The sequence below is a fragment of the Schistosoma haematobium genome, chromosome 1 (genome assembly GCF_000699445.3).
Source record: "Schistosoma haematobium chromosome 1, whole genome shotgun sequence".
Taxonomy (NCBI): domain Eukaryota; kingdom Metazoa; phylum Platyhelminthes; class Trematoda; order Strigeidida; family Schistosomatidae; genus Schistosoma; species Schistosoma haematobium.
This window is the reverse complement of record NC_067196.1, coordinates 80,553,978-80,577,082: the sequence shown is the minus strand read 5'-3', so window position 1 is coordinate 80,577,082 and position 23,105 is coordinate 80,553,978. Positions and strand designations below refer to the sequence as shown.

General features: G+C 31.8%; 1 protein-coding gene across 1 annotated transcript in view; it reads left to right on the top strand.

Annotated features, from left to right (window-relative positions):
* MS3_00002238 (uncharacterized protein) overlaps positions 1-23,105 on the top strand; it is a 165,928-nt gene that overhangs the window by 55,904 nt on the left and 86,919 nt on the right. Inside the window, exons 12-15 of the mRNA XM_051209811.1 lie at positions 5,705-5,781; positions 8,991-9,056; positions 19,873-20,550; positions 21,706-22,113. Of these exons, the coding sequence (XP_051075272.1) occupies positions 5,705-5,781; positions 8,991-9,056; positions 19,873-20,550; positions 21,706-22,113 (1,229 nt within the window). The remainder of the gene's footprint in view (positions 1-5,704; positions 5,782-8,990; positions 9,057-19,872; positions 20,551-21,705; positions 22,114-23,105) is intronic.

The following is a 23,105-nucleotide window of genomic DNA, read 5'->3' as shown; positions in this document are numbered from 1 at the left end:
AATTGTTATTAATTCACTTAGCAAAGAGGGAGCGAGAACTCAGGTACGGCAAACCAATTTTATGTTTTATGCAAAATCAAACAGTCCCCTTGTAAAATATCAAAATTATACGTCAAATACATCACCTGTACATCTTCCTTGAGTTGTAATTTATATATGGTATCATCCTTTCAATCTTGTTGTTATTCCGATTGCTCTCTGTTTTAATTCCTTTCCTCTTTATTTCAATCTTGTGCTGGTAAGCATTCCGCTTCCCATTCCTGCTACATACTACTTATATCTGTCCACATAAGTAGTGCACACCATCTTAGTACTTAACTGCTTCCTCAGGTTTGTTTAAACCTCTGCTGTTATCGTATAAATAAATGAATCTGCTTCAAGTGCATGGTTGAGGAAGTAGGCAATTCTTGTAGACTTCATGGAGTACTCACAGGACATTCCAAGTTAGGTCCTATGTTACTGCAACAAAATCCTACCTAAGGCCTCCTCACTGCAGGATAGTAGGGGCAACCTTGCTTGACAACTTAGCTAGTCGACGGAGGCCAGACTAATCACCCACTCCATTTTATCCTTGGCTAACTAGGAATTCAACTGGGGGCTCACATAACCACAGCAAGCTAGCTGATAAGTATGCTTATGTATAAGAATTTCAGAAATCCCCAGGTTTTGTAGTTCATGTATATAGTTATATGCAAAGGGTATGTGTGTAGTGTCATACAAAGGAAAAGTTAGCAGAAATTATGTCTGCCCTGTGTCTAATAAAATTAGCGGCCTGATCTATTCGGTCAAAGACAATAAAAAGATATGGTAGAAAATACTAGGGAGAGGTGACCAACAACCTCCTCTGAGAGAATGCTTATGCTTTTGTGTGTGTTAGGAAGTACCAGGGCGGTAGCCATGAGCTGAATGATAGACATGTAATGAGTAGAAGATCGTCTTTTGTAGCACTTACGTTTCAAAGGGAGCGTTAAACATCTACCCTCTCAAGTGGGTGAATATACCTATATGTATGCTATGGGATGCAAGGGATCAAAACCTGTGTGTTACCGGTGTGCATGTAATGTATATTTGCTCACAGGGTAAGTATACCTGTATATATATCAAAGAATACTCAGATGAAAGTCCGTGTGTTACATATTATACATACAGATTCAACCTATCCAGAGTAAGTAAAAACTTCAAAAATCATTTACTTGCTCTTCTTATTACGATACCTACATATGAAAACCTGCAGGACCGACATTCCTCACAAAATCACATCCACACGATGGGTTTGTAAGCCCTGAAAACACGGAATCCATTTCACAAGAGCCTACATTTCTCCTCAGATAAGGCTTTACCAACTAATCTGGCTTGAACACACCTCGAATAAGAGCTAGATTATGCTTTCATAAGGTTTATTGAATAAACACTACTATACTTCACCCTGAATCAAGCAGTAGTTAAGTCTATTTATTACAATTTTGGCTGAAATAAATTATTTTACTTAAAGAGTACAATTGCATCATTTCTGTGAATATCCTAAACTTATTTTATAGATCAATATTCAGTTCACATCATTCTTATCCCTACTATTTATTTTTATAAATAACAATCTAATTTACTACAAACAGAATAAATATCCATCGACTTATTCAAATAAAATAAAATATTTATTAAACTATCATACTTCATTCTGTATAAATCAATTTCCCAACCAAATATGGACATAATATTTTTGGGAGAGGGGAGGGTGGGAATATTTCAAAATCATTTATTTTATATGACAACAATTTTAAAAATTACAAAAATTTTTTTAATATTTCAAGTATCCTACTGCTTTTATTTTTTTTTCAAACTGTCTGCTATAAAATTAATCATTTTTGAAAACTTCATTTTAAAAAAATAATAATAAACATACAACTGTATATTTTCATTAATTTACATATATTGGGTTGAATGGGAATAGTATAAATATCTTCAGTCATTTTGTACAATGAATTTTATCAACAATCTTAAACCCATATTTCACTGAATAACTGTTGTTGTTTTTTTGTTTTTTACTTACTTCCTGGGATGTAAGAAATGTTTGACTTCAAATACTGCACATTAACTTTGACACATACGTAGATAAACATACAAATAATCGAAATGTTAAGATGACATTCTTCAAATACATTATGCCTTATTCAATTGGACATAGTTTTGTCATCACCAATGAGTGCAAAAGTGTAAACTATATATATATGAAAAGAGAGAGAGTTGAATAGTGTAAACCGTTAAAATACACCTTTACAAAACGTCTACAATATATGAAAAATGGGAACATATTTCAGGTATGTTCGATAAGGATACTAGGAAAAAAAATTGGGTGTTTACTATTTGAATATTCAGTTAATCTTGATCAGGCAACTATTCTACATACTAGGCTAAAAGTTATTGATTGAATTCGTTGAAATCTATAACGATTTTTTCGGTTCCCAATCTTTGAAGAAGTGGAAAGTTTGGTGATCCGTAACAACGAGCTCGAACCTTGTACACAACAGAAATAACATTTGTTTTTTGTTTCCATCAAACTCTCAGCTTATCTCAGCTATAATAAAATGCATTGTCAGTTCATCAATTTCACTTCACTGACTTACGTCTTGTAGGATTTACTCAATTTAACTCAGTATTCTAAATTAAACAGTGAATGATAAAATTAATAGAATTAATCAACCTAAGGGAAAAATTTATGTTCTCACCATAATCAGAATTTCGGATAGGCTGTATCACGAAGTAATATCCAGAGTAAGGCAGGGGTTGACGGTAGTCGACCCTGGACCTAGGTTTTCTGCCGATTGGCACTTGTCATCAAGATCTATCTGTAATTTTTAGAAAACTGATGCTACCTGAGAAACCTGTCTAGGGTTTTCTGTCGACTATTCCCAACCACCACCTTACATCTCGGTATAGTGCACCTGATGTCGAGTCATCTAGACTAGTGATCACATTGCAACTTGGTCGATGGAACTCAGTCTGCACTAAGAAGGACCTGACCCACATGACATTGGTCACCACATAGAGATGAATCAATTGTAAATAATATCCAAAAGTTTAACAAAGCAGTTAAATGTATGTATTAGGACGATTCATATGAATTTTCATGGGTTTGGTTGCATGAGACATACAAATTCTTACGGCTTGTAATCTACATTAAGTATAAAACCAGCTCAAGCAGATTAACTTTTAGAGTTCTTGATTGTTAAACATGAACGTACATAGTCTTTTAGTCTTTATGTATGATCCTTTTGAAATAAGAATATACTGTAAACTACAGGGAATTAAGTTCATATAATATTTCACACTATTTTCTGAGTCTAACAGAATGAATATTTATTTAACTTTTCCATATCATGGATTACTTCTTACCCAATTAATTTGTTCTTTCTTCTATTTGTGTATGTATGCGTTTGTTATCTAGAGTAATAGGAGTTAGATTAAATGGATATGTTTGGTCATTTTAAGCAATATATTTCATGAATATAATGACATCATAAAACTGTCCTATTTCATATTACAGAGGTGCAAGAAAGAGCTAAATTCAAACAGAAATCTCCTTGCCTATTTAATGGACACATTAATTAAGGAAGTATTATTGGTGATCTTTCATAAAAGTGCTTATTTATTCTCAACAATCAACTACTTTTAATCATACTTTACGAATTACAATTTTAAATAAACCATTAATACACGAATATTTATGGTATAGAGAATTTTATGATTTATTAAGTTGATTAACTAAATAAAAGACAATCGAAAAAGAATTGAATAAACAAAACCAAATTGGATTTTGTATACAAATTCTGGCGAACTATTAAATTTAAGCAGTACAACTTCAACCAGCTAAATCACTATATATTCAATTAAATAATTCATCCAATTCATGAACAATTTAGAGTGGTACATTGGTTAAGGCGGAACACAAAGTGAGGAAATCAATAAGTCAAAGATTGATTTATTGATGTTAAAATATATAGATCCTTATTGCGTTAACAAACTATTTCAGTGAAAATAGATCAAGTAATTAACTCTCTTGATAAACTTTTACAAACCATTTCGTTTACTGTAAAACTTTCATACACACAGCAGTTTTTACAGATAAATAAAATATTTAGTCAATGTAATGTTATGTGTAATATGGATAAAATCACTTAGTTCACCTGTAAAACCATCTGTAACTACTTTCTATATCAATACAAGTTCGATTTATAAACGAATGGAATCTGCAAGTGATGACAAGGCGATTATCTAATCGATTACAAGAAGTACCTGTGGATTATTATGAACCTGGCAGACAAAATGTTAAAACTGATGGTTTACTTAGAAATTAGGGTTGAGAAAACGAATAACATCTGCTTTTGTCTAGGGTAGAAGTCTTCTATTATTTTGTCATTTTATCACTCCAAATCGATATCAAGGTCTGCTGAATGGCCTATTTTGATAATCTTCCTAAGCTACCACTGGATAGTTTAAAGTCGTTCAGTATCAAAATCCTTTGCATATGTTCTGAGATTCTTTTAAATAATGCAAACTATTTTCTCCAAATGTCCGTGGTAATGAACGTTTTTTCTCGAAACGAGTCTCGTTGTAATATTATTCTGTTTATCTAAATCGTTCTGGTGAATTTCTGCTTGGACACTATTTGGCTGATCATGAACATCATTCAGCGATGATCACTAAATGCTTATCAAATAAGTTTGATTTGTCTTGATCATGTTACAACAAATGATATGATTATTGAGGTAGTTGATAGAGAAGTGCAATAAGTTTAAGTAAACTATGATATTATTAATTGAATATAATACAAATGCATTAAGTGGTAAAGACATAGGCATTTATTCTGATTGTAATAAAGTTTAAAGCCACTTTCTATTTTCGGTTATGATAAGCATGTCCCTGTGTTTATGTATGAAAGTGAAACATGAAATTATTACAGCGATCAGAATTTTTAATAATGTTTTTAAATATCTTCACTATTGATAACACTCAAATTACACACTGTACCCACTGTTTGCTCTTATATAGTAAGTGAATGTTTTCAGATTCCATACATTGTTCCACATCTATTCAGTCCTGTCAAGTGTATGGTTGAGTATATGCACAAATGAGTGTTTGTACATTTTTCTTGTGAATACTTTCAGTCTAAAAAAACTCTGACTAAAAAGGAAGATTATAATCAAAAATTTTCCTGAAACAGTAATTAATTTTGTTCATTTGTAAGCTAATCCAATCTATCTGGTTCACACGGTGTATTAAATGTGTTCTATAATCATGAAAGACTATATATATATATATATATATATATATATATATATATATATATATATATATATATATATATATATATATCAGCTAATTAGTTGGGTGATGTCACTGTCCAAGTCTTCTTCTTCTCTGAAATTTCTATGCAACCTTAAAATCTAATGTCAGTCTTTGAGATAAAGGTTTTTTCTCACTAGAAATGACACATTTTGAGTGGTATGAAATACACATTGTGTTTCTTGCAACACTACCTGTAATGAACTACATTCCATCACATAGTGACACTGATTAAGGAATTGTCAAATAAACTCGATTAAGTTGATTCAAATTTTGTCCGTTTTTAAAAGCTAAAAACATATACCATTATATTGTAATACAGATGTTTATTTACTGGTGATCCGCTTTACACTTTATGTGACAGAATTCATATACATTCCTGTCAAGGGATCGAGGATTGGATACGATTTGTACCAAATGACTTTGAAGAAATTTCGGGATGTAAGTTTAAATTTGTATTTGACCTGAGTTCTCATTTTAATTAAACTTCTTTTACCATAGCTCTCATCAGTTCAATATTCATTTTGTGTATATGTGTGTGTGATTAATGCATCGAAATTTTATGATTATGTTAAACAGTGTACAGTCCAAGTTATTGTACTGATTAACAATATAAGTAGAGATCAAGTGGTGGAATAAAATCAAGTACATTCTAAGAGAAATGTATAAAAAAAATAGGTTCCAGCAGAATTGGGCCATCATGATGTGGTTTGGGCTATCGTCAGAAAGCTATGTAGCTGGTTGGGACTATAAAAATGTTATGTTTAAATCTCGGTCGCATTGGACCTCAGCCATGCCCCTAATACCCTAATAAATACATCTCTTATTTTGAAACTGAGTGATATATTTTCGGATTCCACTAGATGCCCTTACACCCTTAAGATTATAAATAAGTCTTATTGATCAGTTTCAAATACCTCTGAAACTAGATCCATACCGTTCTATTGATTGTCATCAACAGAGAACAGGCTGTCACCTGAACAAGTGGTCGCATGTTAGGTTTACCAAAATGATTCGGTTAATAACAAGGACTAGACAAACTAATACTAAAGAAAGGTGAGGGTAGAATATTGTGAACCAGACCGCTGATTCGTGCTTTCTTATAGTAATTACGTCATTTGCTAAGACTCAATTACATAATTAAATTTTATACTACAATGAGAGTTTGCAAATTAATAACTTCATTTTTAGTCCATAGAAGTTTCTGAACTGACTACTGTCATATATACTTATCAATCAGAAGAGTGTACAAGTAATGTTTTATCACCCCAAAATATTTTGAATATGGTAGGCAAATAGCATCAACTTGTCAATTACCTTTTATTTCTAATAAATGAGTTCACTGAGTGACATTTGCATAGTTACAGAGTGATTATTTTCTTTAAAAATTAATAAACTATTTATTCACATCCAAAGAACGTGTAAATAAATGTTAACGACATAATACATAACAATTTATCTCTAGAAGATTGTCATTTTAGGCTTTTGAGTTTCTCTGTATTTCAATCATAGTATTCTATAACCCCCTCAAATCATGAAATTGGAAACAAATACTGTGTAAAAAAATTAATCTTATATTTTCAAAATGCTTATACCAATCAAGATAGCTGACGGTTTATTTGTATGTATAACTGACATTGAAACACGATGAACATAATGTTGAATAACGTATATTATTAACCATAATACTGCTTGGTCTGCAGAAATCTGTCAGACCTACAATGTTTAGGCAAACACAACACTGATCACTACTGAATCAATAATCAAATGTAATTATGTCAGTCTCAGAAGAGGTCTACTGCAGCCCAGATAATGTAGCATCTCAGTCTGTGAAGTTGTGTGATGGGATATCGAATATGCCGGGAAGCATCAATTACCTCAGTACATCTTCATGTCGCGTGCCTCACTTTGGAGTATTTCGTCAACTACCACCAACTACCTAACGGATAACTTTATTAATTGCATAATGTAGAACCATCATAAGATTTTTATTCTTTTTGATATACTCATTCCCAACCCATTCCGTCCGTCAGTTTCTTGTGTTACTTATAGTTGTGAATGTTTGCTTTAGCTGGTTTTATCATCGTTGAAAAACTGAAATCACTGGACGATCGTTCCGTCCTAGTATGGGACTCCTCAGCAGTGCGTATCCACGATCCCTCAAGCGGGACTCGAACCCAAGATCCTTGGTCTCGCACACGAACGCTTAACCTCTGGACCACTGAGCCGGCATCAAACGGTGTTAACGTCTAATTTCAACCAATCCATGACCTTACTAAACCATTCATCCATTATCTGAGGTGAATAACTGTCTCAACCCAACACGGATTAGGCTTCACTGGTCACAGTTTCTCACTACAACCTCAGGAAATCTATCATGAAGCTAGTCGCTAGTGCACACATAATTATTATCAGATGCGCACTGTCGGAGAATCCCATGCTTGTACGAAACGGTAGTCCAGTGCCTCCAGGTTTTCACTGGTGGTTTAGCTGAGATCGACTCATGAATCCAATTATTAGAATTACTACAATCTTTACAAATCCCATGCTGATTATCATACTAATGTTTAATAAACTTCCCACTGATCTAAAACTATATCTGACCTATGGATATTTTATTAACAAAGTATGAAATCAATTACATGAATCTCTTTTTAGCACGTACTCATTTTTAAAAAATACAATGAATTTCACACAACTTAGAAATAAACAAATAAATAAATGAAAACATTAAAATGACAATTAATTATTAAAGGAACTAGTTGATGATTGATGCATATTTTGCATACTTTTACAGTTTGATTTTATATTTAGAAAAAATTTCTTTGATCTTAGTCTTCAACTTGTAATCTATTCCTTGCACTTTTTTGATGTATCTACTTTTATAGAAATAGAGGAGTATGATCTTTTTCATTGATTAATTGGTTATTACTCATTTATAATACGGCAGATAGTAGTGATTGTTTTTTTTCTTTTAAATGCTATTTTCATCGAGTGATTTGTTCCAAAGGCCTTAGCTGTGGTTGTTTGTTGGAACCAGGTTATTGTTGTGTAATATACCAACGGAGCTTTTTATGCAAGCTGACAACGTTAAAAACATATGCTCACATAAATATTTTGAATTACTCTTCACTATATTGATTGTGTGAGTATATCTATATATAACATCATCATCAGCTATTCACAAGTATAGGATATCCTCTTAATACTTCACTAAAAACATATGAGGTTACTACTGTTGACCTGAAATATCATCAAATTAAATGGGATAGAATAATTTGGATCTATTCTGTTTAGTATTATCAGTAGTCAAGAAATTATTAATTCCAAATTATGCTTATAAGAGAAATGTAGAAAACAAAGGTTAGAATCTGAAGGTAGACTAGATAGTGACTTCCATCCAATGAATGTGAAACACATCGACTATCTACATAAAAGTTGACATAGTTCGTTCCAGTTTAGTAAAACACCTGTCAGATTTTATGTAATGGTTATGGTACTCAGAATTCGGTCACGTATTACTAACTAATTCGGTGAAACTGTACTGAAATTAAAAAAATGAGCCTATATATAATTATTTTAACATTTACTATGCTCTGAATTTCACCTTTTATTTAACTCACTTCAGTAATACCATTCTTTATTTTTAGCTTTCCCTTCCTCGATGAGCTTAATTCTAAACCTTACTTCGAAACCCATTCCATTAACTGCTGATGGTAAGTGTTGTTGTTTAGACTTTTTGTTACGAGAATTATCTATAACTTGTAATAAATTCTATACATTCAAAATTAAATGGAACTTTGTATTGACTTAGTTCCGAATATGTTTCCTGAACGTTCGGTGAAGATTCATGTATTATGGAGCCAAAAAAGCTGGGATACAATGACATTAGATACTTATAGGGCTAGACTATGAGTTGATTGCAAATAAAAGTTATAAACTATTATATTCCGACTGTATGATTAGTTGGTAAAACTCTCACATCGAGAATTGTGTTTGATAAGATATGATGTTGTGATTGTATTCTTATTTCGAATTCTAATCTAATAGCGAAAAACTGTTTTATTGTATTCTGGTGTCAGCCTTGGGTGAAACCAATGTTCACACTTAAACAAGTGGAGAAAAAAGTTAAATGGTTAGAGGCAGTTTACAGGATATTCAAGACCTACGCTTCATGCCATTTGGAACACGTCAACAAGGCGTTTTTTAATCTTGAGGAGACCTGTATCCTAAAACATGTTGTTCATTAAATGTTGTAGAATTTCTTATCCTATTCAAAAACATTTCACTAATTCCAGGTAGTTTATTTTGTTAATTCTTATGTAACCGTATGCAGTTATCGGTCTCTTTATCTAGTTTTTGTCTTTGTATATGAAACACTTTACTGAAAACTTCATATTGTACTAAACATTCAATATTGAATAAAGTCACTGATAATAATAATAATATTAATAACTGGTGCTTCATGGTAGACTGAGTCTCGTGTCACTCAACATTGCAGTCTGAGACATTCCCACTGAGCTATACGGACCATAAATTTCTGCCTGTGGGACTGAAGTGCTTACAACTAATTGGTCCCTATGTGGTGTTCAGACGAAAATGAATAAAAATCTATTTACTGAAATGTTTTTTTGTAATAACCAATCATCATCACATATCTTTAATGACATCATAGAAACATATTCTGCTCATAGATTCGTTTTACAGTGACGAAATAAAAATCCTTAGATTAAGTACAAAATTCCCTCATCTTATTACTGCTGCTTATACACCAAAACTAGTTCAATTAAGCAAACTCCAAACGAATTTACTTTATACAATATTACATATATACAAATATATTGAGATAATAACGGAAATTTGTGACCCATGTGGACGCTGTTAGTGTCGTTCAGCTTATTTAACTGAATGTCTTAAGTGGGAAGCTTTTAATGTTATTCTGGAAAACATCTACGGCGCCTTATTCCTGTAAAAGCAAGACTTTTAGTTATTACACACTCTTTATCAATTCATTCCGATGACCTTGTTTGCGACTGTCTTAGAAGGTACGGCCGTCATTATTTTCTATGACATCCACGTTGACTGTCTTTGTTGGTTGAATTCTAGCCATTAAAACAAAATGTTACATCATTTATTATGAAGGCTTTGATTCGCACTGGGAAGCTGAAAACATTGACAACCAACATTCTAGTTCACATGAATTTCGCACAACTACTGTTTGAATGTTCATATATTTGTAGCTTTAGTGTAATCACATTTAAACCTCCTATTTAAAACAGTCCGTTTGATAAACTTCGATAATACAACAAGAAGACGAAAGTTATCAGAATTAAGTGATATATTTGCCCAATATCTTTCGAACAATCTGATCACAGATATACTTGTTAAGACATTGTTATATTGAAACTAAAAGGTCAACTAGACAGATTAAAGGTAAGCCGTAACAAAGAAAATAAAGTACACAAAAACAATGTGATAAACACTGGATAATAAATTAGTGTTACCAGGGTAGGTTAAGGGTTTTAGTTTTCATATATAAATGCTCTTAACAAGTATACGTGTGATCAGATTGTTCGAAATGTATTGCGCAAACATATCACATAATTCTGATAACCTTCGTTTTCTCATTAAATTTCCTAATCAACCACCTAGATCTTATATATCACTAATTTTTACACCTGGCTATACAGAATGGGTACAGTTTGAATAGTCGGATTTTACAAATCATTTTTTGTTCATAATTGATTAACTCGATCTCAAACCAATGATATAACTGGTTATTATACAGATCACTACAATACAGTCAGAAAACTTCACTGATAAAGTTGATTGCTTTTCAATTACTTGTAGCAATTTAAAATGTATGTTGTACAATTTATGTATATTATCACTACAGTCCTTTACCATATTATCTTGGTCAATGCAATGCCTGGAAGTACAAGTACATATTCATAAGGCTAGTTTAGAAAAGAATATATACAAATTGAGAATGACAGATTTACTCCTGTCATTCTAAACAGAAATCTGTTTTTCTCTTTCAATATATTTGATAGCTGACATTTTGTTTACGATAAACTCAGAGTTGTTTGACTATGTTTACATATTTAAGCATAGAATATTTTTCATATTTATACATTCATACATCCTAGGCGCAGCTCATTATTAAAAAAAACCACTTGTTTATGTTTTATGAACTCAGTGTTAACTAATTTTACAAAAGCCAGAGAAAAAGAAACATATTGTTTAGGATTGTGATTCACCATAAGCGGATTTCAGATTGAAAGTTATAAAAATGTTTGAGAAGCAGTCCAACAGTTGTTTCATCCTAATTAACTTCCCTGCATTGCACACAGATAATTCTACATGGCTTCGAACCTAGAACCTGTATATTTTCCAACGAATAAGATACTTTAAAATCACTGATTATAAGATTCAGTGACCTATTTGAGGCAAAAGCCAATTTGCCGTTAATTCAGCATGTTAAAGCTTATTACTAAACTTGCACAAAGTTCGACTATCACCAAATACTCATCAACTGGTTACAAGCCGGAAATAAAGAAATTACTTTAGAATCTTGGTAAATTTAAGTGTTTATTATTGATAAAAATACATGATCAACTTAATGTATGCTACCATGTTGTTGTTGTCGTCTCACTAAAATAAGGATAAATTTTAAACGTTTAAAACAGGTGAAATACTTGAAGAACTGAATTGACGTTTTATAAATTACTTTTATTTTCACAAATAAATGGGAAAGTTCACCCAGCATGAAAATTCAAAAAAAGAATGCAGTGGAAGATTTATTTCTACTTCTGATATATATATAACGAATAATTTAATCTAGAATATTGCTACCTATGACTATGTATTTCGCCTGCATTCTATGAATACCATCATTAAAATTTTGATGAATAAAAACAATTTATGAATTACGTCATTCCAAATATGTCCTTGTGGTCTTTAATATTCCATTACTTTCCGTCTCAACGTAATCATCATTGTGAAGCATTTTTGATTATTTAATTATTTTCAGAACATAAAATGCATGATCAAGTATCAGTGCTATACAAGAAACTGCATATATATATATATATATATATATATATATATATATACTGTTCCAATCTATTTAGGTTAACCTTTCACTAATTATATCTGCTGCATTTTCCTAGAAAATAATTTCCTGATAAAATGGGATACTGTGGGATTTCGTTACTTATGACTCACCAGTTAACATTTTCCCAACAAAATCAATGAAATATAACTTAGAAACATGTAGAATAAAAATGGTTCTTTTTTTTGTAAAATATTTTGTTGATTTTCTTGTGCGCATGTGCAGCGAAAATACTTCACTCGACATTTAGGATTACGTTCACTTTCAAACTGATCAATATTGATGATTATTACCAACTATGTGGGTTTTTACTTTCCCATTGTTGGTTAATGGGCTCAATGAAGAAGTGGCTCGATATTGTTTATAGTTACAAGTTTATTGAACTGAGTATTCTCAAATGATGATTCGAAGTCTGCGGTGAACATCACCTGGTTGAAAATGCAACCGACTGAGTCGCTAAATAAAACGAAACAGGGATTGTCGTTTACAACAGTATACAGTCATATGATGTTTAAAAAAAAACTAAGTAGGCGCTGAATTTATCAGCCTAGTAAATTAGATCAACATATGTTATGAAATATAATCTGAGAAGTACCTACCAATGTTCCACCGTGAAATTTCTGTTGACGACGTAAGAAGTGATCTCAAGTTCTTTCCTGAATGTTTATCATCACTATGAGATTATAAGTTCCAACGTCCTAATGTCTTAGCAATTTAATAAGATTTGATTGGGACCATGAACTGATCAATGTTAGACCAACACCGAGAACCTGGAAGCACTGGACAGCCGTTTTATCCTAGCACGGAACTTCTCAGCAGTGCTCATCCACGAACCCGCACGCAACACTCAAACCTGGAACATTCGGTCACTCGCGCGAAGGCTTAACCTCTACACCACTGATAATTCAATGAGAGAAAAATAAAGATTAGACAAGGGTAATAACATCTCAGTTTCTTGACATTTTCTGAAGTAAAGTTTCTGGATTTAATTAACACCTTAGAACCTTCTATCATATCACAGCTCTAAACTTTTGTTTACATTAAATTCAGTAATAAAACCGTTGTGAACTTGTGTGATCTGTATGATTCATCTACACGTTATGCCTTCCATGCTCATTTGAAGGGTTCTTATTTAAGAGATATTTTCTTAGATATGGTAGAAACAATATTGTAGCATAAATTTTAGCAATGAATATCACTAATACTCTAAGCCCAATAATAAGCTGATTATTATTATATGAAAGTGTACTGATGTATTACGCAATATTATCACTTCCAAAGATTTATTCTCAAGAAGCATTATTTATTCTATACAATAGACAAATAAATCTTATTCTGTTGGTTCACTGATGGCTAATTTATCATAAAAGTGAACCCATATTGTGAATTCAATCTAGCGGTAATTGAGTCTCCCTCTATACGGTTAAATCAAATTAATTAATCACAAGCTGAATAGTAACTCCGTAAAATGAAATTAATCGGCCGACGAACTAGCAACTGAATTAATCTGCTTACAACAGGTAGCAGGTTTTAAACTAGTATCTCATATGAATAACATTAACTCTACCGCACAAAATATGTTTTAGACCCGACTACATAAGATTTATACTTCGTAAATCAGTTGCATTGCACTGGTTCAGATAGTGACTAGCAGTGAAGTCTAGGATGCGCGTTTCGTTCTATTTGGGACTCGTCAGATGGGTGTACCTTCATCTCAGATTTGATGTTCACTCTGGAACTCGAACCCAGTACCATTCGCTCCAAACGCCATCGCGTTATGCACTTAGCAACTGAGTCCTGATAGCCACTTGCTTGTGCAATGATCTAAAGTTTTAAATTCACTTGGTGTTGTCTACTGGTATCTTCCTGTTGTTATTTAGGAATGCAATTGATGCACATGTGCCGACAAGAGACTGGTTCTTACGAAGATATGAATTCATGAGTTATATGTTTGACAATATAATTTTATAGTCTTCAACACCAGTAGTAAATATTACAAGACTAAACGTAACGAACTGATTAGAAATTTTTGAAAGTCTTATAAAATTAAACGAGAAACCGCTATCTTTTTAATTGGCAATTTTAACATCAGTGAGTTGATTCATGTATAAAACACAGTTATATATAAGTTGTGTAATATACTTATGTGGGCCAGTGTAATTTTACATCGGATTTCGGGAGAACCACATTCTTTCCGAACTTTCACGCAACAACCCAAACAGAACAGAACCGTCCCACTTAGCGTAAGAGACAGACACCATCTTGGCTTAAAATTTAGGACTCGAGCAGTACAGCTCAATCCCGCTTCACAGGAGAACCAGACATTATCTAGGCTTTAACGCTACAGTTCTCACGATTCATACAGATATACATTATATATGTGATTATTCCGATCATTGATCGCGTCAATCAATTATGCACAGCATGAAAAGACCAATTTTGACTTATCCCGCTTACATAACGGTTAAACTCATTGATGTTAGTAATCATGATATACCTTACAATGTCTCAATGACAACAGCGCTTGAGAAAACTGAAAAGCAACTAACAACACTAATGAAATCGATTAACCAGCAAACGTGCTCTGAGTGTGAACAATCAGCAAAACTTTCCAAAGTAATGCTCAACAATCCACAATATCATTATCCAATTTCATATGGGACCTTCAGTTCTACATAGTAATATAGCTTATGCTGCATACGACACATAGTATCTTGAGCCAAATGGGTGTTTTACAATATTAAACAAAATAAATAGTTTGTTCCAAGTTTGCAAATTTAAAATTGATATTCTGTTTCCCGTTTGTCTTTGATTATCCTCTACTTATTGATCACTTGTTCATAAACTCCAATGTAATTATATATATGTACTTAGTATCCTTAACCGGTATATAATGAAAATATATCAAGGATAAACTTTGGCTAGAGTGTTTTGTTTTTAAGATTTTTCTTTTCGCTGCAGGCATTCGATTAGTTGATTTGTTTTTGTTTAACATAGCGTTTTATAAAAGTTTAATTCACGTGCACACACACAAATAGATGGTAGGATTTCAACCCTTTAGTCTATCAGCAGCTTTGCTGTATAATGGCAACTTTCAGTAAAGCACTTTTTCCTTATTAATCGATCATTGTGCTTTAGTAGAGTTGAAGATAGTTAAGAATCTGCACCTTATTTTGATAGTAACTAACTATTATTATTATTATTACTATTACCATTATTATTGTTATTATTATTATTATTATTATTATTATTATTATTATTAGTTTCCTACGACTTTATTCGTGTTATATTATCAATATCGTCCGATACATCATCATAGTTTATTTTTATCTTGTTATACTTTTCCTCAATTCAGTTTTCAACCCCATACTTCTGATTTCTTTCTCTCCACTAGAATTTAGAAAGAAATAATGAATAGAGTAAAAAAGAACACACACATGAGATATAAATATTTTCAATGTAGGCGGTAGGCACAAACTGTATAATCTGTATGAAATCTGTGCATTAAATGTTTTCATTACATTTTGAATTTAATTAACAAGTGAATTAGAAAATTAAGTATAAATTAGTATACAGAATTCCTCTTTATGTCAATATAAGGATTAGAATGATAAAAATGGTTGATTGTTTTATTTATTTCTTGGAGAAAATACTGACTAAGCTTTGTCTAGATTGAATAGGGAGTTTAAAACCAAAAAAAACTGGATTATACAGCGTATTAAAAATATCAAACTTAAACTCAAAAGAATAACAATATTAATAGCCACTGGTTTTATATCACCGAGTTACCCAATCTGAGAAAATTCGACCTATAGAAGATATCAACTCTTTTTGGATCGTTAGTAACATTCTTACTAATAGACCTAAGGTAGTATAAATCCCTTACATAGGGTAATTTCATTGACATCACATAATGTAGATATCTAATAAGTAGGAATTAATCTAATCTTCTAATTCATGGATATTCATTTCCAGTGTGTATAACAGGTATACCATTTATTATTGATGTTACTGGATTGTGATTTTTTAATACATCCGATACTTAATGTTCATTTATTGAATGAATAAAGTGCATTATTTTTAATTATAAGTTAGCTGTCTTTTAGAAAAGAAATTTGAAAATTCAGAATAGTCACACAGTTATCTATGCACACCAGCTATATGCCTCAAAATAACTAGCTTAGTTGATAGAATAACAACTTCAGAATGAAAAACCTTGCACAAATAATACGATCATTGTTTATTGGAACATCATTACCTTCAGAAATATTGCAAATCAAGTAAACAAGTAACGTCGATCTGAACACATCATCATTTATAGTTTACAATGATGAAGAAATCTCCAGAAATCTCGTCATCAAAATGAGTTAAGCGAGAAATTCAAAATATAGAAGCGGGTAACTACAGCGCAGTTTACATTGGATAAAGCTTAAAAAAATAGTTAATTGATTAAATGGTTGGTTTTGTTTTTTCTCTCAATAATATCGACAGTTTGTTTAGATAGTTTCAGGTCGTGTCAATTTTATACAAACTTGTGTGAAGGTCAATCCTAGGTTATGATTAAAAATGAAACTGTATGATTTTGTCGGTACTTGTGAGGTCAAAGCAAGAAAAGAAAGACCCGTCAATTACCGTTTTTTCAAGCTGAGTATAGTTATGATTTTATCTAATTTTATGTAACAGCCAGATAGTGAAGTAATTGGTATTCTAGTAAACACTAGAAACTGAAAACTACGAATTTTATCAAACTGTTTATTTGTATAGATGAAACACTGTTCTTGAAAATACAAGTTACTATTTCTAATCATGGTCAATATATATAATCCAAGTGTGTAAGCGCCACAACATATTCTCGTGTTTGGAACTTTTACACAAGAATTGGGCTACGATTAGTTAACTGATCTTTAACATTATATATCCATGATAACTCCTAAAATCGAATCCATGACCGACGTACTGATTAATAGCTGGAACAAATCATTTTAGACCATTTTTTCACTATCAAAAGGATAAACTATTGAGAAAAGGACCAGTATCATTGTGTTCACATTATGTACTATCAGTTGAATTCTATCAAAAAATATATTTACTAACTCTTGTAAAGGGAAATAATGAAGCATATTATCACGTCAAAATACTTCAGTTTTTACTATAAGTTCGATTTGTACAGTTGCTGTTTGCAATTCATCAGTATCGGTTTTATTTAACTTATGTTTTATTGGTACCCATATTTCGGAAACCTTATGACAGTTTTTATAGAAGAGGCGGATTTGTGACTATCAAAAAGATCCAGATTACGTGCTTACGGCTATTTTAAGATTAGTCAGCTGAATTTATCTCCATCCCATCGTCGATGTTGATAGTTGGACTGAAAACCAGTAATATTCAATCCAAACGCTCAATACGTTATCATTTGAGCTACTGAATTCAGATACTGAATCATTTGTGCAATGTATTTGATGTCATTATCATTTTTAGAAAGAAATTAAACTATCCTGTTGTTGATAATCTTGACTGAATTCTGATTAGTTTATGAGTCCCAAAATAGGATTTGAAGTTGCCAACTTGAAACGTTGACAATTTTTTTAGCTATTCACAAGTTATAGTTTTAGGCTGTTTATGTTCTCAGTTTTAAAATCCTTGATTCATATTGGAAATTTTCAAATATAACCAGTTAATGAGAAAAATAATCTAACTTGAATGATATGTCACTCTTTTCAAACAAAAATAATTCACTGATAATTCTAGGTAATGACAAGTATCGATTTTTGCTAACTCTGGATATGCAGGTAATGTACAATCAATTAGCTCTTGTATAGTATTCCAACTAATTAATCAATATCACTGTGTGCATATGTGCCTGGAATAGGTTTATCCCAATAAAGTTGTATCGATATTGAACAGTAAATATTGCTGACAAGTTTGCAGAAACGTAATTACCTAGTCACTGTAATCAATATTGTCACTAAATGGATTCATACAATTCTTTAAGTTTTAGCTATTACCCTCTTACATATCAAGCAATAATCTAAGCGAAGAGATTATGGGATAAATTCAGCCTACGTAAAGTTTCTAAAAAAAAATAACTCTACGTGCCAAAAAGGCATCTATCACAATCGTGGGAGAACATTTTATTTCAAACACAAATACGCCTACTAAATAATAGTTTGGGTTAATTAATTTCTAAGATATATGGTTCTTTGTAGATTTTCGCTAGTTTAAGTACAATTTTTACCATAGACTAAAGTCACTAGCAGAACAACTGGAAAGTAGGATAAATCGAGATAGTTATTTCTTTCCAAACTAACAACTACGTGTTCTCTTGGGATCTAACCCGAGAATTCACAAGTCTCAAGGTGTTTGTTACCCCTCACTAAAATTGAAATTTAATAGTTCACATTTTTAGTTTAGGATGTATAGTGTTCATCTTATGTCATAGGTGAGTGTATTTTCTACTCCCAACCTTGTTAATCACACAGGTTACTTAGATATTTTAACTGTTAGTAAAGTTTTATCCATTCAAAAGATAATTTGATTGTTTATCAAATAAACAAGTGAGAATACTTATTTTCGTATGACTGAACGATATGTTATCTTAGACAATAAATATACAATATTACAATGCGCTAATGTGAATCGATTCTATATGTCTATGGTTTTCAACCATGTCATCTTTAAAATATTTTTGTTTTCACTCGAATCTAACTTGCATGAAAGCAAAGAATATGCAACACACACTTTTCATTCATTAAACAAGGATTTTCAATTATTTTCAGGATGCTTTTTTTCTGCTTTTATGTTTACTAAAGTAGAATTATTTATTGTGCAAGTTGTATAAACTTCTGTGCAGTATGTACATTTCTTCTAAGTGTCATTCTATGTTAGATACATCTGAATTTATTTTGTAAACTCGATGAATTTATGTTTTACACACATGGAATAGTTAGTGTTTAAATAAAATACTTAATTCGATATAACCGTAATTAATATAACGGATGAATAGAGATTATTGTGGTTTCAACGTTCAATTAGGAGTTACACTTTAGTTTTGAGAACTAGCTGATAGAATGAGGTCTATGTAAATGAAGTGAAAATTATACAAAAATTACAACTCAATAATTGAAATCAAAGTACTTTAATCACCATCTCATTTTTCCCTTTTTTAAAAACATTCGTACATTTACACTTATGAAGGTATTGACATTATAGTTTTCAGATGATTTTACTTGCCCAAATCTTGCTTTAAATGTTTTCATAGACATTATAAAAAGATGCTTCTTTCATTTACAAATACCTAATGAAGTAATCATTTTGAAACATTTTCATACGACTTACTAGGGGAATCTTATATTCAGTAAAATTTCAAGTTTATCTTGTTTGCCAAAACTTAAATAAAGTTGTTTCAATTTTAATTTCAGAAAAAATCCAAATAAAAATAGAAAATGTATCGAAACAAAAAACTGCATTTAATAGTCATTCAGATAACCTACTTGATGTTCAAAACAATCCTGAAGATCGTTCACTTTTACATGATTCATTAGAAAATTTATCGGAATCAATTAGATCACGTCAATTACCATTAAGATTAGCCCCGTGTTTAAATAAAAAAAATCATTTTGATTATTTAGTTGCTGATACAAAATTGGATTCAACTTTATGCACCTCCAAATTATCACATATAGATGATAGTAGAATAAATAATCGTGATGCGTTACATAATGATCAAAAAATGAAAAGTTGTTGGGATCCATGGATGAAGACCAGTATAAGTCAGCGAATTAACTCAAGAGCTTATGAATGTTTAGACTCTGGACTTGAGGGTGTACAAGAAGAATTCGATAATGTGACTGACCAAGAAGAAGAAATTGACTACATAGATCATAATCAAAATAATAATGAAATAAGAAATCCCATAAATAAAAACATTCAATCAGAAACTGATTCTCTAAAGTCAAATAATACTGATCCAAATGACAGAAGACAAGAATCTGAATCATCATCTTCATCATTATCTTTCAAGAAATTACGTCCTAAATATTTATTTCACATTGGAAAGTCGAAACATAAAAATATTGAGTCTGTAAACGATCTCCAAAGTAAGTTTAAAAATTTTTTTAAATATTTTTGCTCCTGCTTCGTTGTATTTGGTATTTTTCAGGATTGAAATCATATTCAATTCATAGTATTTCTTATCACGACTAAAACCCTATGAAAAGATCCACTTACAGATTCAAGTTTATCAATCTGATAACTAATAGAACTAATTCTAATTTATTGCGTAAATTCCAAATGTTATATGAGTTTTATTTTGATTTATGGCTTGGCAAATGTTTATCATTCATATTTATTGGTTGCTTGAACCTTACTATTGAAGTCTAGGATTGCTATTGATCAGTCTCTTATTGACATATGTGCACCCTATGCAGATTGACTTGATATTGCAAGCATTTTAGGGTGGTAGCTAGCAGTGGAACTCAAGACGCTCGTTTCATCCAATTCGGGGATTAATGGCAATGTCAATGTAGTACACATAAGATGCACGTATGCCAAAAAATGTTTGGTCATTTGCTATCCTAAACATCAATTGAAAGATCCAAACGACGAATATATATATATATATACATATATATATATATATAAACAAAAATCCATCTCATTCAGCGGGCCGGTGACTATGTGGACTACGTGACTAAGTGGGTGGCGTTTGAAGCGAACAGTGGTGGGTTGGAGTTTCGGAGTGGTCACCAACTCTAGGATGCAGGTAATTTCAGCTGACTAGGCCCAAATAGAACGAAACAGGCGTCCTGGATTCTACCGCTAACCATCACCCATATAGTTTTATCAAAAGGCCGGTACTAAAAATTCCTTATGGAAGAATTGTCAGGTGTTAAGACACTGTTATTTTTGAAACATTTTCTATCGTGTAAATAACGTGGAACAGTATAATTCTGGATGACTAATGTTAATACAAACACAAAAACCCTAACTCTCATAATTAGAAAAACTAATATGCTCAGTCGATGACCCGGTGGCTCTGTATTTCGAAGTGATACGGTCGACATTAAATTTGATAATCTAACCTTAGTTTCATAGGTTCATGGATGAATTTCCAAACCTATATCTAACGGTAATGTTTTTTTAAAAGATGATAAAAACTACAAGCACCATACAAAATTCAAAAAAATTATGTTTAGAACATTAAACAATTAAAAGTAACCGTTTTCCGTCCACTTGTTTTTATTTTCTTTTAGTTGTTGGCACAACGAAACCGAAATCCGAAAAGGATTGCAATGAACAAGAATCTATGCCTCCACCACCTAGTTCTACTGTCTTAAAATATTCCAAAAAACATAAAACTATTGCCACCCGTATTGTCAATTTTTTCTCAGCTCATTCTAAACATCGTAAAATGGACAGCAATCAGTCAATTAATGATTCCTCAATTCACTCATCTGATTCACCAAACAACATTAACCACCTAGATTACGATGATTCATCAGAATTAAGTTTAGGTCAACAATCATCCAGTGAAATTTCAACCAGTAAAAGAATCAATCAAAAAACACAAGCATGCGCTCGTGGTATTCCAACTGACAAACTTGGTCCTCCTTGTAAAACTCGGAAATTAATATCTGTTGGCACTTCTACACACTGGACTGGTGAGTAAATCTATAATAAAAAGGCTAATGGTAATACCAATAATAATTGTATTTTTATAAATTTATGGTATCGTTTCCTTGCATCACGATTCTATGGCTTCGGATTTAATTTCAAAAGTGAGGGACTTATTTCCAATAAATGAAGTAGCTATCCAGTGGTTCCGGGTTCTTATAATTTCAAGATAAATGAAAACAGTTTTTGTAATAATAGTATGTGCAATAAGTTATCTTTACAAGAGGGCTAAAAATCCCCGTTCGTGCATACAACTTCGCCGATATTTTGTTGACTATATATTACACCCCTAAAAAGCTATAATTCTGTACCCATGAGTATTGAGCTTGCAAATAGATCCGCGAGGTTGGAATAATAAGTCGTAACTAATTTTGTTTGATCATATTGCATATACGGTAGTTGACTGCAACTAACCGCACATTTTTGCCATTCGATAGGAGATAAAAAATATTGACAATCTAATCCCATGGTCGAATGATAAGTGTTTACTACGATATCTGAAGTAGCTAATTTATATTCATGACTGCTTCGTGGTTGCGGACTATTAACATACTAGGACGAAACCTTGTTCAGCTTTGTAGTGATCAGACAATTGTTGATTTGTTTAAAAAAACTGTACATTTTTTGTTAGATGAACTTGACAGTATCCTCCTCATACCTATTTCCAGCAACATGGAATTTCAACATGCAGTTCATTTAAATCACAATAATACAATAACAGTCAATATTTTAAAGAATGATTAGGATAAACAATATTTGTAGATTGTTTATGACTAATATGTCTTGATTTAAGATATCTTTCAACCCTGGTGGGAATATTGAAATCGTGAACCGATCAATGTTACACCAAATTGGAAACCTGAAAAAACTGAACGGCATAGGGCTCTTCCAAGGCGCTTATCCACGATATCGCACTTAGAATTTGGACGCAGAACCTTCGGTCTCGCTAGAGCGCTTAACCTTCAGACCACTAAGCCGA